The sequence below is a fragment of the Pelodiscus sinensis genome, chromosome 32 (assembly GCF_052426305.1).
Source record: "Pelodiscus sinensis isolate ZL-2025 chromosome 32, ASM5242630v1, whole genome shotgun sequence".
Classification (NCBI taxonomy): Eukaryota; Metazoa; Chordata; order Testudines; family Trionychidae; genus Pelodiscus; species Pelodiscus sinensis.
Window position 1 is genome coordinate 12,741,958 of NC_143083.1, and position 13,882 is coordinate 12,755,839.

General features: G+C 60.7%; 1 protein-coding gene across 3 annotated transcripts in view; it reads left to right on the forward strand.

Moving 5' to 3' along the window:
* Positions 1–7,210, forward strand: part of NCAN (neurocan) — an 82,076-nt gene extending 74,866 nt beyond the window's left edge. For 2 of the 3 annotated variants that reach the window (XM_075902827.2, XM_075902828.2), the window contains exons 14-15: positions 1,165–1,347; positions 3,397–7,210. In XM_075902827.2, coding sequence (XP_075758942.2) covers positions 1,165–1,347; positions 3,397–3,599 — 386 coding nt within the window. In that variant the 3' untranslated portion in view covers positions 3,600–7,210. Of the gene's footprint in view, positions 1–1,164; positions 1,348–3,392 lie in introns of all 3 variants that reach the window. The other variant, XM_075902829.2, reaches the window with a different exon arrangement.
* The last annotated feature ends 6,672 nt before the right edge of the window (positions 7,211–13,882 follow it).

Sequence of the window (13,882 nt, forward strand, 5' to 3'; positions counted from 1 at the left end):
TATTACATAAGCCACGCGGCGGAACTGCGTGGCCGAGCGAGGGAAAGGGACGTATTTCACAAGGAGCCCAGCAGCTTGGAGAGAAAGTCAAGGCTTGGAAAAGCCGGAGAGGGCAGGACGGGGTGGCAGGTGTGCCCAGGTTCTGCTCCATCTTCCTGTGTGGGCTGTGCCGTGATTGCACCTTTCTTGGGTTTTGTGCCCTGCCGGAGGCCTGATACCGGAGCAGATGGGCCCCTGGGCTGCGGTAGCAGGATAGTCCTACACCTAGGCGGCTCTGCCAGCTGTTGAGGGCCCTGAGTGCAAAGAGATGGTGCAGTGTGCAAGGCCCTACGTTGGGTTCCCTGCCCCACCATAGAGCAATGTCCCTGCTCATTTTTTTTCTGCTGGTGGGTGGATTAAATTTTGTTCCGTGCACCGTGGCAAGAGCAGATGTGCACCACCACCGGAAACACAGGCTGCCGGCAGTGGGCGCCCTGCCAATCAGCTGGGCAGCATTTCAATCGAGCCTGGGCAGCCACCCAAGCACTCAGCTTACAGGGAACTCTGAGTGGTGGGACTGGTTTCAGTCCCTCTGTGGGTGAGTGGAGGGACTGAAACCAGTGTGAGTTGGGTGCCTCGTGGGGTTGGCAGCAGACTCTAGCTGCATCTTTAGGCACCTAAAATCCCTTGCATGGTCCGGCGCTTGGTCTCTCTGGGCCTCGGTTTCCCATCTGTACAATGGGTATAATAGCCGTGCCCTGACACAGGGCGGTGTTGTGAGTATTGCATTGCGACACTGCACAGACCATAGGGGCGCCCCCACCAGCACCACGGCTGGCAGCCACAGTGGAACCCCAGCTCCCTACCCCACCCTGCAAAGCCCCGTGGCCCCACACCCAGCCGGCTGCGTGCTGTGTCCAGCCTCCATCCTAGCCCAGGGCGATGGGGCTGCCAGGTGCAGTGGGGCAGGCCTGGCTGGTCCTCCCCAAACCTCCCCAGGGGGCAGCTCGCCTCACCGGCAGAGACCGAGAGCGGGTTGGTTGCTGCTGCCACCTGGGACTCCTGGCGCTTTGCCCAGACCACGGCTGAGGCCACGGCCCCATTTGCACCGGAGGGGAGGAGCCAGGCGCCACCTCTCTGCCCCGGCTGCCCGGTAACGGTGCCTGCTGCCTTGCCCCTGTGCAGTGCTGTGCGGGCCGCCTCCGGCCGTGGAGAACGCCTTCCCCGTGGGCAAGCCGAGGGAGAAATACAGCGTCCACGCGACGGTGCGGTACCAGTGCGAGGGCAGCTACGTCCAGAGGCACGTCCCCACCATCAAGTGCCACAGCAACGGGAAGTGGGACCGGCCCAAAATCCTCTGCACAAAACGTTAGTGCTGGCTCCCTGGCTCGTCAGGGGGGGGCACCCGGGGGTGAAAGTCCCGCCCGTTCCGTACAGGGCTTGCAATGGGGCGATCCCTGTAGTGTGGGATGGCGCGCAGGGGGGCTCAGAGCAGGGATTGGGGAGGGGGGCTCAGGCCAGGGGATTCAGGGGAAGGGGCTCAGGACGGGGGGGCTCAGGGCAGGGGTGTGGAGGGTGGGTGGGTGCAGGAGTCTGAGCAGGAGACCGTGGGCTGTGAAGGGCTCAGGCCAGGAGTTCTGGGGGACTTGGAACGGGGGTTGGGGATGTAGGGAGGCTCCAGGCAGAGGATTTGGGGGTGTGGGGTTCAGGGCAGGGGGTTATGGCTAGAGAGGTTCCAGGTAAGGAATTTGGGGGTGTAAGATCAGGCCAGGGGGTTAGGGAGGTAGGGAGGCTCCAGGCAGAGGATTCGGGGGTGTGGGGTTCAGGGCAGGGGGCTATGGCTAGAGAGGTTCCAGGTAAGGAATTTGGGGGTGTTAGATCAGGCCAGGGGGTTAGGGAGGTAGGGAGGCTCCAAGCAGAGGATTCGGGAGTGTGGGGTTCAGGGCAGGGGGCTATGGCTAGAGAGGTTCCAGGTAAGGAATTTGGGGGTGTAGGATCAGGCCAGGGGGTTAGGGAGGTAGGGAGGCTCCGGGCAGAGGATTCGGGGGTGTGGGGTTCAGGGCAGGGGGCTATGGCTAGAGAGGTTCCAGGTAAGGAATTTGGGGGTGTAGGATCAGGCCAGGGGGTTAGGGAGGTAGGGAGGCTCCAGGCAGAGGATTCGGGGGTGTGGGGTTCAGGGCAGGGGGCTATGGCTAGAGAGGTTCCAGGTAAGGAATTTGGGGGTGTAGGATCAGGGCAGGGGGTTAGGGAGGTAGGGAGGCTCCAAGCAGAGGATTCGGGGGTGTGGGGTTCAGGGCAGGGGGTTATGGCTAGAGAGGTTCCAGGTAAGGAATTTGGGGGTGTAAGATCAGGCCAGGGGGTTAGGGAGGTAGGGAGGCTCCAGGCAGAGGATTCGGGGGTGTGGGGTTCAGGGCAGGGGGCTATGGCTAGAGAGGTTCCAGGTAAGGAATTTGGGGGTGTAGGATCAGGCCAGGGGGTTAGGGAGGTAGGGAGGCTCCAGGCAGAGGATTCGGGGGTGTGGGGTTCAGGGCAGGGGGCTATGGCTAGAGAGGTTCCAGGTAAGGAATTTGGGGGTGTAGGATCAGGCCAGGGGGTTAGGGAGGTAGGGAGGCTCCAGGCAGAGGATTCGGGGGTGTGGGGTTCAGGGCAGGGGGCTATGGCTAGAGAGGTTCCAGGTAAGGAATTTGGGGGTGTAGGATCAGGCCAGGGGGTTAGGGAGGTAGGGAGGCTCCAGGCAGAGGATTCGGGGGTGTGGGGTTCAGGGCAGGGGGCTATGGCTAGAGAGGTTCCAGGTAAGGAATTTGGGGGTGTAAGATCAGGCCAGGGGGTTAGGGAGGTAGGGAGGCTCCAAGCAGAGGATTCGGGGGTGTGGGGTTCAGGGCAGGGGGTTATGGCTAGAGAGGTTCCAGGTAAGGAATTTGGGGGTGTAAGATCAGGCCAGGGGGTTAGGGAGGTAGGGAGGCTCCAAGCAGAGGATTCGGGGGTGTGGGGTTCAGGGCAGGGGGTTATGGCTAGAGAGGTTCCAGGTAAGGAATTTGGGGGTGTAGGATCAGGGCAGGGGGTTAGGGAGGTAGGGAGGCTCCAAGCAGAGAATTCGGGGGTGTGGGGCTCCGGGCAGGGAGTTGTGGTTGTGGGAGGGGCTCCAGGTAGCGGATTTGGGGGTGTAGGATCAGGGCAGGGGGTTGGGATGTAGGGGGAGCTCAGGGCCGGGAGCGTGGCCACTGCTCTGCCTGGCCGCTGGATCCCCGGGGCTGCGATCCCCACCCAATGCTGAGCAGCTGCTGCGCTCCACCCCAGAAGTGGCTGCCCCGGCCAGTCGCCACCTGAGGTCGGGGCGGGGGGTGTAAGGGGGGGGGCTTGTGGCCTGTTCCCATGGCAACAAGCCGCCTCCTTCTCCTCCTTGCCTCCGTTAGCCAGACGGTCGCACAGAATCCGGCGCCATCACCGCCACCGCCACAACCACCAGCACCACCACCGCTCCCGCAAGGAGCGGAGAAAACACCGGAAGCAGCTCCAGTTGGACTGGATGGAGGAAGGCAACTACTTCTAGAGGCCAGCGACGAGCAAGCACAAGATCCCCCCTCCCCCCGCCCCGGGATGAGACGGGCACGTGTGTGTGATGGGAAAGCGGGGCCTTCACTGACCCCCGGCCCCTTTTCTAAGCCCCTCTGCGTTAGTTCCTTAGGACACCCCCGACCAGGCAGCAGGACGGAGACGGTTCCCCTCCCCAACTCTGGCTCCTCCGCTGGGCTCCTTAGCCCCGGTCCCACTGGTCTTCTGCAAGGGAGACTCCGGTTTTTTAATATACCCCCCTTTCCTTTTACCCTCCCTGCCAGGGCCCTTCTGCCGCTCCTCTCCTCCGGTGGGCGTTATCTCTCTTGCTCTCGGAGCCAGTGGTACCCTGGCTGGCCCCGGCAGCAGGGGTGAAAGTAATTTTTGCAGGTCCTAGTGTCCTATTGCAACCCGGACCCCCTGCCCGCTCTTTCAATAGCCCCCTGCTGGCTTTTGCCACGGCTCAGACCGCGGCCGGGGCGCCCCCGCAGCCTTTGTCCTCCGCGCAGCAGCGAGACACGTTCCCGCCCCCAGCACCGCAGGTTCGAAACCAACGTCCTTTCTAAACGCGCCGCTCCCGTGCGAGCCCACGGGATCTGCCCGACCGGCCTGGGAAAACAAAGCGATCGCCGCCACCGGTGGCGTCCAACTCACCCAGCGTCTCGGAATCCCTCCCGTTCCGTCTGTCTCCCTTGTATTTGCTGTCTTCGTTCCCACGGGGCGAGAGGTAGAAAGACCAGGAGGAGCAGGTGTCCCTGGGTATCCAGGGCGGCTTTGGCGTCGGGGCGCCTCTCGCTCAGGGTTGCCAGGTGTCTGGTATTCAACCGGACAGTCCGGTTTTGGGGCCCTCTGTCCGGTAAAAAAAGTTCAGAAAATACCAGACATGTGCAGTGTCCGGTATTTTCTGGTTTTCCGGCTGGGCGCCCGAGGGAAGCCTGGCGGGGGTGGGGAGAGTGGCGGGGAGGGGGACGCGATCGGCGCTGGGAGCCTCTGGTTGCGTCTGATGTCGGAGTGACGCTTTGGGGAGGAGGAGAAGCCCCGTCCGTGGCCCTGAGCGCTGCTCAAGCGCGTTGTGGAGCCGTAACCAGACTTGCTCTCGCTTCGCCGGGACCGTGCGCGGGACGGGCAGCGCCCTGGGATCTGCATGTGCCCGGGTCAGTCCCGCTCCCCACCGGCCGATTCTCTCCCCCCGCAGCCGGCCCCGCTCCCCCCGACCTCCTCCCGACTGGCCCCGCTCCCCCCGACCACCTCCCGACTGGCCCCGCTCCCCTCGACCTCCTCCCGACTGGCCCCGCTCCCCCCGACCACCTCCCGACTGGCCCCGCTCCCCTCGACCACCTCCCGACTGGCCCCGCTCCCTCCGACCACCTCCCGACTGGCCCCCCTCCCCCCGACCACCTCCCGACTGGCCCCGCTCCCCCCGACCTCCTCCCGACTGGCCCCCCTCCCCCCGACCACCTCCCGACTGGCCCCGCTCCCCCCGACCTCCTCCTGACTGGCCCCGCTCCCCCTGACCTCCTCCCGACTGGCCCCGCTCCCCCCGACCACCTCCCGACTGGCCCCGCTCCCCCCGACCACCTCCTGACTGGCCCCGCTGCCCCCGACCGCCTCCCGACTGGCCCCTCTCCCCCCGACCTCCTCCCGACTGGCCCGACACCCTCCCGGTAAGCCCTGCTTCCTGCCAGCTGGTTCTCCTCCTCCTGATCTCCCCCGACCAGCCCCACTCCCCCGATCTCCCTTGACAGGGCCTCGGAGAAGGGGCAGGGCAGGATCTCTGAAAAGGGGCGGGGCAGGGTCTCTGAAAAGGGGCGGGGCAGGAGTATTTGGGTTTGAGCTAGATCCTGGACCAACTTGAATTCAAAAAGTGATCTTGTGCTTGAAAAGGTTGGAGACCCCTGCTTTACAGGACTTGGGGCTCTGGCTCCATGGCCGTCAGGGCCCGATTCTGCCACCCTCACCGCCCGGCCGATTTCAGTGGGACTCCGTGAGAAGTAGGGAGCTCGGCCAAGAGGTGAAATGGAGCTGTGGACAGAAGGGCAAGGACTAGGCACCGGCCCATTAGCTCCCCGTTCCAATAGCAGCAGCTGGCTCTGCAGCTGAGATTGGGCCCCTGGGGGTGGGCGCGCCCTGCCCCACGGAGCTCAGAGCCAGACCAGACAAAGGGCAGGAGGCAAAACAGTGACTCCGAGTGGGGAGGTGACTCCCCCAAGGCAGAGACACGGAACCTCAGCCGCCCCAGTCCGGTCCACTTGAAGCCTAATCCCAGAACACTAGAACTGGAAGGGCCCTCGAGAGGGCATCAAATCCCGTCCCCTGCCCTCATGGCAGGACCAAGCACCAGCCAGATCTTCCCTGACAGGTGTCTGTCCAACCTGCTCTTCAATCTCTCCAGTGTTGGAGATTCCACAACCCCCCAGGCAATTTATTCCAGGGTTTCACCACCTGGACAGGCAGGAACTTTTTCCTAATGTCCAACCTCAACCTCCCTTGCTGCAGTTTGAGCCCCTTGCTTCTTGTCCTGTCCTCTGAGGCCAAGGAGAACAATTTTTCCCCCTCTTCTTTGCGACCCCCTTTTAGGTCCTTGAAAACGGCTCTCACGTCCCTTCTCAGTCTCCTCTTTTCCAAACGAAAGCAGCCCAGTTCTTTCAGCCGTCCCTCATGTTTTCTAGACCTGTCACCATTTGCGTTGCTCTTCTCCGGACCTTCTCCAATTTCCCCACCTCTTTCCTGAAATGTGGGGCCCGGAACTGGACACGACACTCCAGCCGAGGCCTAATCAGTGCAGGGCAGAGCGGCAGAAGGACGTCCCGGGTCTCGCTCGCCACACTCCTGTTCATGCAGCCCAGAAGGATGGTGGCTTTTTTTGCAACAGTGCCGGACTGTTGACTCCTATTTAGCTTGTGGTTCACTGTGACCCCTAGATCTCTTTCTGCAGCACTCTACACCGCCTCTCCTTTCCAGCCAAACGAGCTGGGCTGGTTGACACGGAGGGAGGGTGTGTCTGCTGGAGCTGGAGGTGTTATTTCCAGCTCGTGTGGCCTAGTTGCCTAGGGCTTAGTTCGAATTCCCGTTTCTCTGCTGTGTGTAGCCACGTGGCAGTTACTTCGGGCTAGTGAAATTTCAAAATGGCGACCAGACGGGAACATGCAAATAAATCCCCGGGATATTTAAATCCCGGGCTTCATTTGCAACTCCGGTTGCCTGATTTGCCTACCTAGCTCGAATTAACAAGCTAGTGTAGACATACCCAGATAGACACGTCCTGGGGCCAACTAGCCTGTCCCACTGCTGGGTCTGCCGCAGCTCCCTGGAACTGACGCCTCGAGCCGAAGAGCAAACCTACCCCTGCCTGGCACATAAGCCTACGGCTGGGTATTTTGCACGGGGAGGGGGCTGCATTTCCCCCACCGTTGGCAGAATCGGTCCCCCAAGCCTTTGCAGGATCGAGGCCCTCCCGGTTTGTTCCTCCCCCTTCCCCCATTTGTCGTCATTTACTCGGGTTGATTTGGTGTGTGCGTGCGTGCGGGTGTGACGGTGCAGCCGGCCGCTTTCCAGTCTCTGCTGTTTGCGATGTGACCGCAGTGTCCTGTATCTCCCCCCTCCCCCAGCCCCGTGGCATCGATGACACTGCGTTTCTGTACTGCTGGACATTTTAATAAATTTTTTTAACAGTTAATAAGCCCCCTGCAATCTGCTTTGCCTTTTATTATTATTGTTATTATTCTGGGCCTTCCATTTCCTGTCCCGCACGCAATGACCCAGCTGAGGCTCTCGGCTCTTGCACTTGGCTAATTTAATGCTGCGGGGGCATCTTTCGGCAGCTCATTCCCAACTTAGCCGCCGCGCGTAATTATATTCTGTCATTCTTCTCTATTTCCCCCCGTCTTCCTATTTCCATTTCAATGAGCATGAAAAAATTGGATTTTTTTGGGGGGGGAGGGGCTGTTTGAGCCTAAAACTCCAAAGACTTGAAATGTCCCAAGGGGTTTGGGAGCGGGCAGGACCGAGGCAGGACGTATGTCAGGCTACGAGCCAAGTGACACATGCAGCTGCCCCTCCTTGGGGCAAGGTGAATATCCCACGAGCCGCGAGGGCCTTGTGGTGACTGTGCATCTAGGGGCTGTAAATGTCCCACAGCCTAAGTAAGAGACTCCCACCCATGTCTCAGAGAGGAGGGCAGGGCTGGAGGTGGGATGGGGGGGGCTAGGATGGAGCTGTGGGGCAGCTAATGGGTTGCACTGATTAGAACAGACCCTGGCATCTGACAGCCCAGGAATAGGAGGGGCTCAAAGCCACTTTCTGTTCTGCCCCAGGCTGCACCTTCTGTGCTCTGCCCCCAGGGGGCGCAGCACCGACTCTCTCCCCTTAGGCCCAGGGGCCAGATGTGGCCCCCAAGTTGCCTGGATCCGGCCCCCGAGGCTCAGGGCTCCCGCTGCCCCACCGTGGGGCTGGAGCACACAAAATCACGGACCGGGCCGTGTCTGGGCACAGCTGAGGGCGTCCGCTCAGGGTGAATTGCTCAAATCCGGGGCTCCTTACAGCCCCCAGACTGGTGACCTCTCCAAACAGGCCACACACCAGTCCCACAGAGCGCTTCAGCTGCCTGCCTGAAGCCTCCCGAGCAAAACCCCTCCGACACCCCAGCAATATCCGTGCACCAGATGGCCCCGGGCCTCATACACAGGTGGGGGGTCCAAGCACCCAATCCCACCTACCCCGAACAAGTTCTGTCCGGTTCCAAGAAACCAGCCACAGATCCCTGGTCAATTTACCCTCTGGCCCTTACCCACGAATCACGCTGGGCCAATCCTTTAGCATCTAACAGCTAAAGGTTTATTATTACAATAAAGAAAAGCCTGAGAGTGAGGTTGTTAAAGAATAGTACGTTACATGCACCGAATCTCCCAGTCCTCAATGCAGGCTCTAGCAGAGATGTCACAGCTGCTGGTTTAAAAGTCCTTGTTGCGCATCCTAGGATCAGGATGGGTTCACAGTTCTTTCCGGCTCTTCGATCCCTGCGTTGCTGCCTCTGGGATGAAGTGCTGAGCTGAGAACAAAATGGAGTCCTCCACATGGCCTCTTTATACCTCCTTCCTGGCCTCTCCTTGGCCGCAACTGGTCACCTGGCCGTCAGCCTCTCTCTGCTGCAGCTCTTAGACCTCCACCCTCATGCTTTAGGTGTGTCCTTGGCCCATTGAGAGCCATTGTCCCACAGGGCCTCGCTAATTAGCATGTCCATAGGCCGGGCTCTGCCCACTGCTCAACCACATGCAGAGAAATATTCAGTTTCCACACAGATTACAGATTCCTACCTACACACAGACATTCTACACTCACATGACTAGCGTGCACAGGATCAGCAGACAGTGAGCTTCTATTCAACACCCCACATGGCCCCCTTCTATACCATTCTTGGGGCCAACACCCCCACCTATGGGTGCAGCAGTGATCTGGCTGCTCCCCTCAAGATCCAGTAACGTGACACCAGGTCCCAGCAGGGCTGGGAGGGGAGGGGCCGGGGACCGAGCTGGGTGGCCAGAGGGGGCTGGAGGTGGGTGGCCAGAGGGGGCTGGGGATGGTGTTTCAATGACACGGCTTCTCCGGATCCGAATGTTGCTGGTGGTGGCCGAGCGCCGGAGCCATTTGGCGGCTCGGTCCCATAGGGAGCCGCTGGGAGCATCAGGCTGCTCTGGGGCCTTGGGCCGGAGGTGCTGGGCTAAGGACAGAGGGGGCGTGTCCGCGTCTGTTTCGTGGCTTCTGCCCACGTGCTCTGGCCTCTTCTCCACCGGGCCCCGTTAGTTTTATCCTTTCTCTGGTTCCTCCCGCGTCTCGCTCGGCCTGGGAACGGGCTCAGGGGAGAACCACCCGCGAGGCCCCTCCTGGGCGCCGATCCTTTGTGCAGCTGGGTTTATGTTCCAACCCCGCCCGCCCCCCCCAGATAAAACAACGCCTGGAGATCAGAGGTGGCCCTGGGCGTCTCCACCTTTGATTCGGCCGCCCTGCTGTTCCAGGAGCGCCTGGCATCGATTTCCAGGCTGTGCCGGCAGCAGAACGAGGCAGGGGCTGCGCCTTCGCAGCGGGCAGCGGTGGGGACGGAGCTGTAACTGACACAGGCACATGGCGCTCGCGATGGGTGTTGGAGGGACGGCTGGATCCCATGGTCCCATCTCCTCAAGTCACTGGAGCCCGTGGGGCACAGGGCCGGTGAAGAAAGGAGGTTTTAGGGGGCTGCAGCCCAGGGCCCCTGGCAAGGAGGGGCCCTACAAACAGATCTCCAGGCCCCCCAAAGTGCGGATCTTTTGGGGGGTCCCCCTTAGCCACTAAGCCCCTGCATTCCCACCCACCTGGACGGACGTTTGCTTCGTACGTTGCCATCCCCCAATTCTTCCCAGTGGTCCATGCCCCCGGGTGGATGGAGCCTTCCCCGGCTTGGATCCTGGTTCGGCTCCGGGTCAGTGCCTGAGAGCGGCGCTGCTACCGACGGGCCCCACATTGGGGATGGATGGGGGGGGAAAACCTGGGATGGGCCCCTTCGCAGGCGGGGGAGGCCTGGCCCCAGGCTGAGCAGGAAAAGCCTTTTATCTCCAGGCCTGTCAATCCGGCTCCATTCACCGGCGGGAAATTAATTTTAAGCAACCGTAATGTCCCTCCGCGGGCTCGTTTTCCCTGCTCCGGCCTCGTTGTCAGGCGGGCGCTAATGAATCACCCCGGCTGGCAAAGCCATAAATAACATGGCAGCGGGATTCTGCCACTTCACCGAGGCCTTAATGGGTCCGTCAAGAGCTCGTCTGCCTGAAACACGAGGCCTGGGCTCCTGAGGATGCTGCTGGACACCAGCTCGGCTTCACAGGGGAAGCGAGCCGGCCTCCTCCCTGCAGGGCTCTGCCACAGGCGCCAGCCTAGCTCTAACCACTAGGCACCGTTCTCCTCCCAGAGCTGAGAGGAAACTCAGGCCTCCTGTCCTGACCTGCCCGTGGCCTCATCTAACCAGCCACCCATAATCTCGTCCTAGCCATAAGCGTAGAACCCAGGACCTTGCCGCTCTAACCACTAGACCACACAGCATAGAGCAGGTTCTTGCTACTGAGCCTCCTTAGCAAGCTTCCCAAAGCGAGAGAGATCCCAGCTTTGCTGCCTCCATGGCAGTGGACGGGACTTGGGGGGACGGAGGAGGCTGGGGGCCAGCCCTGTGTACAAAGGGGGCAGCTTGGCAGAGCTGCCTCTGGGCTCACCCACGATAGGCAGAGTTCTGGGGCTTCACATCTGCTTGGGGGAGCCGAAGGGGGGGACCCAGGTGCAGCCATGCCCCCCGCCTCGTGCTCTGCCCACAAACTGCTCTGCAAAGCCCCCGGCCTGGGAAGGCTCAGCAGAGCCGTCTGGCCTGGGGGAAACCGGGCCCGTTGCTGCACCTGCCTCCGCGCTGGCTCCTCTTGGCTCCTCCCTTCCCGCGGCCAGAGCCTAATACCCCCCCTCGTTTCCCAACCACCCGCGCTGCCTGCATAGAGCTAACCCCAGTGTGGAGCTGGGCGAGCGCCTGGCAGGGCTGGCGTGGGGGGGCCTAAGTCGCCCCCCTGCCTGCCGGAAAGTGACCTGCGTAGCCCACACACCTGCTGGGGGTGCAGGGGCGGCCCGGCCATATAGGCGAACTGGGCGGTCGCCTAGGGCGCCAAGTTAAATGGGGCACCAAATGGCGGCACCATATCATTGCGGGGTTTGGAGGTGGGGGTGCCGATGGCATGGTTCGCCTAGGGCGCCAGTTGCTGGCAGCTAGTCTAGGGCAGCCCCTGTGGGGGTGAGGCCCGGCCCCATGGAGTGGCACAGGGACCAGGCGGTTTTCAAAAGATGGGCCGCGAGCCAGGACTGGGTGTGGAATGACGGGCGCTGGGTCACAGAGCTGCGGGGTGGGCGGGGGAGAGAGACTGTTTGGGGGGGTGGCTAAGGCAGAGCATCCTGGCACCGCAGCATGTGCTGTGGCCTAGTGGGTAAGGCATCAACCTCCAAAGCCTGGGATTTGTGTGGTTGAGTCCTGCCCATCCCCCCTCCCAGGCTGTTCTGAGGGGGCAGCTGAGTATCCCCACCAGTGGCTGCACCTTGCATCAGCTAAAGCTAGGGCAGAATAAGGAGCCAGCTGAAAACAGGGAGGTGGGGTGGGAATCCCAGTGGGAGGGAGGATAAGACACCAGCTGAACATTGCACAGAGCAGAAATCCTGGGCTGTGTCTGGACTGGCCAGTTTTTCTGGAAAATCAGCTGCTTTTCCGGAAAAACTTGCCAGCTGTCTACACTGGCCGCTTGAATTTCCGCAAAAGCACTGACTTCCTACTGTACGAAATGGGCGCTTCTTGCGGAAATACGATGCTGCTCCCGTTCGGGCAAAAGTCCCTTTTGCGCAAAACGTTTGCGCAAAAGAGCCAGTGTAGACAGCTCAGATTTGTTTTGCGCAAAAAAGCCCCGATCGCGAAAATGGCGCTTGGGGCTTTTTTGTGCAAAAGCGCGTCTAGATTGGCCACGGACGCTCTTCCACAAAAAGTGCTTTTCCAGAAAAGCGTCCGCGCCAATCTAGACGCTCTTTTCTGCAAATGCTTTTAACGGAAAACTTTTCCGTTAAAAGTATGTCCGGAAAATCATGCCAATCTAGACGTAGCCCCCTAGTTTTCCCAGCTGGAGGGGTGTGTAAGAACAATAAGGATCCAGTTGAGTGTAGGGTGGTGGGGTGGGAGTCCCTAGTGGGTAAGGCGTCAGCCTCCGGAGCCCTGGTATGTGGGTTCATGTCCTGCACTGGGAGCCTCCAGGCATCCACCACCAGCTTTCCAGGGGGTTGGGATCAGAGGGAGATAGGCATAATAAGGCAGTTTTTCTGGGAAAACGATACTTACATCCACACTGCTATTGCAGGCTGTGACGTAGTGGGGGGAGCTGTCTGCTCTGTAACCCAGTGTGCTATGGGGGTGCCTTGCTGGTTGCTGGGCTTGGGCACTGGGTGACCTCCATTGGCAGCTGTTGGTAGCACGGCCCAACAGGACAGCGGATGAGTCACTAGGCAAGGGTCTCACAACCTGTCGGACCGGTCGCCTCCCAGGGAGAGAGACAAAGGGAGGAAGGCAGAGACCAACCCCTGTCTCGGGGGCAGGGCTGGAAGAGAGTCAGTTCCTGTCTGGTATCGTGGAGGAAGCAGCCTAAGCAAGGGGGCCTGGGATTTAGGGGCCCAGTCTCCCCCATCTCAAGGGGGGCTGAGGCATCCTAGGCCTGGCCCTGTAACTAGATTCCATCGGTGCTGTGCTGCATCCTTGGAGAAGCAATAAACGCCCTTAATCCTATTGGCTGGCGGAGTCTGTTCGTGCCACTATGGGGGGTGCAGGAGTTAGGGGAACCCCGACGCGTCGTCACACACGCGTTTGACAGCAAGTCGAAAGAACGGAGGGGCTTTTCAGACGGCAGTACCCCTCATTCTACGAGGAAGACGCCTTTTTCCGTAAAAGTTAGCTCGGAAAAAGGCCTGTGTGGACACGGGCGAGTGTTTTCCTCCAGGAAAAAGCACCGGTGCCCACGCCATCCACCATAATCACAACTGAAATGCGAGCTAGCGGCCAATCACTAGGGATGTTATCGTGTGAAAAAGCAGGGCGCGTGTTCGATGCACGTTTGCTGTCTGGACGCTGTCCTTCGGAAGCAGGTTTTCCGGACGATCGCTTCCAGAAAAGCGTCTTCCAAAAGAAGCCTGCGATCTAGACGGAGGCCCAGTGGCCTAGTGGGTAAGGCCTTTAAAGCAGCAGTGTCTCAGCAGCTCGTGCTGCAGTGCAGCCGGGTCTTACGGGGCGCGCCGCTTTCCTTTCCCCGTGGGGTGCAGGTGACGTTGACAAGAGAGCCCAGCTTGCCCTACTTAGGGGGTTTCCAGTTTTGAATTAATTTTTCATTTCAATTTAAAAAGTTGCCCGGGGTTTGCTCCAGCATCCTTGGTGCTGCCAGTTGGCTCCAGTATCCTTGGTGGTGGACCCCTGCGGTAGAGGCTTATGCACTAAATTCCAGGGGTTCCCGGTTTGGTCTTCCACCCGCGCCTCGCCCCCGGACTGCCCTGCGGAGGGCAGGGAGTTCTAGGGATGCCTCTCTCTTCACTTTGCAAACGGAGTCTGCTTGTCTGGGCCCCCTCCCTGGGCTCGCTGGGTCCTGTCCCGGGGCGCTGGCATGTTCCCCTGCGCACACCCCATTCGGACCCGAAATCCGATTCCCGCACCGCTGAGCTCCGCTCCCCTCCCATTCGCCATGGCACAGCTGCCGTGCACAGCGCAGGAGCCAGCTGGACTGTTTCAAATTCCGGCAGCTATTTATTTTCATCAGCGTTTCGCGTCAATAAA